We start from the raw sequence: 1,415 nt of genomic DNA, 5'->3' as shown, positions 1-1,415 counted from the left end.
AGTATTTTTATGAAGATGAGATCATTTAAATATATAATATTTAGATACAAAGTTAGGTACCTAAGAATATTAGTTTTACCCACTCTATGCAAATGAATTTTGATACCAGAAGGACAGAAACTGGGTAGGAAATGTTCACTATCAAGCATTAGTTTGCTTTCTGGAATCACAAATCCTGAAATAGAAACAGAGGAAATAGTAATAGGTGTTTCCACAGAAGGCCTTCTTCTGTGTGTTTAAAACCCCCTATGCAACAACTTCTGAAACCCCTGCTTTAACTCTTTGGTTTGAAACCCATATACAATAGGGTTCAAGGCAGGGGGTATGAGGTGATGAAGGATATTGAGCAGGATCAGGATGTCCATGGGGACCCTCTTTCTGGCCACATTTGTCAACACCACAACCAGAAGGATGGTGCTGAAGAAGAGAATGAGGATGAAGTGGGAGCCACACGTGCTCAGAGCCTTGACAGCAGCCCCCTCGGTCTTGAGCTTGAATACAGCTCTTAAGATAAAGATATAGGAGATGAAGATGAGGATGAAATCTGAGCCTAGTAAAGTCCAACCAGCCACAGACTGATAGATTCTGTTCACGGTGATATTGTCACAGGAGAGTCTGGACACAGACAGGTTGGCACAGATGCAGTTCTCAATGACATTTTTCCCACAATAGCGGAGCCGGGCAGAGAGAATAGGAACAGGTGAAAGCAGCAAAGCATTCCGAGCTATGATGAAAGCACTAGCCTTGGCCACAAATTGGTCAGAGATGATGGATGGGTATCGTAGTGGGTAGCAGATGGCCACATAGCGGTCATAGGCCATGACCATGAATGTGCAGGACTCCATGGGGAGGAAACTGTTCATGATGAACATCTGGAGGAAGCAGGCAGAGAAGCTGATGGACCTGAGGTCAAACCAGAAGATGGCCAGGACCTTGGGGATGACAGTGAGGCAGAGCACCATGTCCAGGAGGGAGAGAAGGCTGAGCAGGTAGTACATGGGCTCATGCAGAGAGGCCTCCAGCCGGATGGTGATCAGGAGGGTGGTGTTGGCCCCCATGGCCAGGAGGAAGAGGAAGCTGAAGGGTAAGGCCAGCCAGTGCTGCCAACTCTGGTAGTTAGGGAAGCAGATGAGGAGGAATTTGGAGGCTGGAGCAGAGGAGTAGTTACTGGGTGATGTCATGAGGTAAATCCTAAACTGAGGAGATTTTATTTGGGTTTATGTATGGTAAGGCACAGGAATTAGGTCAATAAAAAACAAAACTCCCAAAATATTCTCTAGCACTTACTCATCCAGAAAACTGATGAGATATAGACGAACAATCCCAAATAAAGGCAAAGTTTTCTAAAGCTACATATTAATGGTGGGAGAGCCTGGCAAATTATTGCTAAAGTTAAATGGAAAAGCAATAAGACA

The 1,415-nt window shown here is 44.9% G+C and overlaps 1 protein-coding gene across 1 annotated transcript; it reads right to left on the bottom strand.

The window, feature by feature from the left end:
- Positions 1 to 236: 236 nt before the first annotated feature.
- On the bottom strand, positions 237 to 1,181 carry LOC109568864 (olfactory receptor 56A1). The gene has a single exon (XM_019974236.2). It carries the CDS (start codon positions 1,179 to 1,181, stop codon positions 237 to 239), a length of 945 nt encoding a protein of 314 aa, XP_019829795.2.
- Positions 1,182 to 1,415: the final 234 nt, after the last annotated feature.

This window comes from Bos indicus, chromosome 15 (genome assembly GCF_029378745.1).
Source record: "Bos indicus isolate NIAB-ARS_2022 breed Sahiwal x Tharparkar chromosome 15, NIAB-ARS_B.indTharparkar_mat_pri_1.0, whole genome shotgun sequence".
NCBI lineage: Eukaryota > Metazoa > Chordata > Mammalia > Artiodactyla > Bovidae > Bos > Bos indicus.
The sequence above is the reverse complement of the archived record's forward strand: the minus strand, read 5'-3'. Positions and strand labels throughout refer to the sequence as shown.

Bases quoted from the DNA above. Each gene is read 5' to 3' on its own strand.
- LOC109568864 (XM_019974236.2), bottom strand. From the start codon at position 1,181: ATGACATCACCCAGTAACTACTCCTCTGCTCCAGCCTCCAAATTCCTC.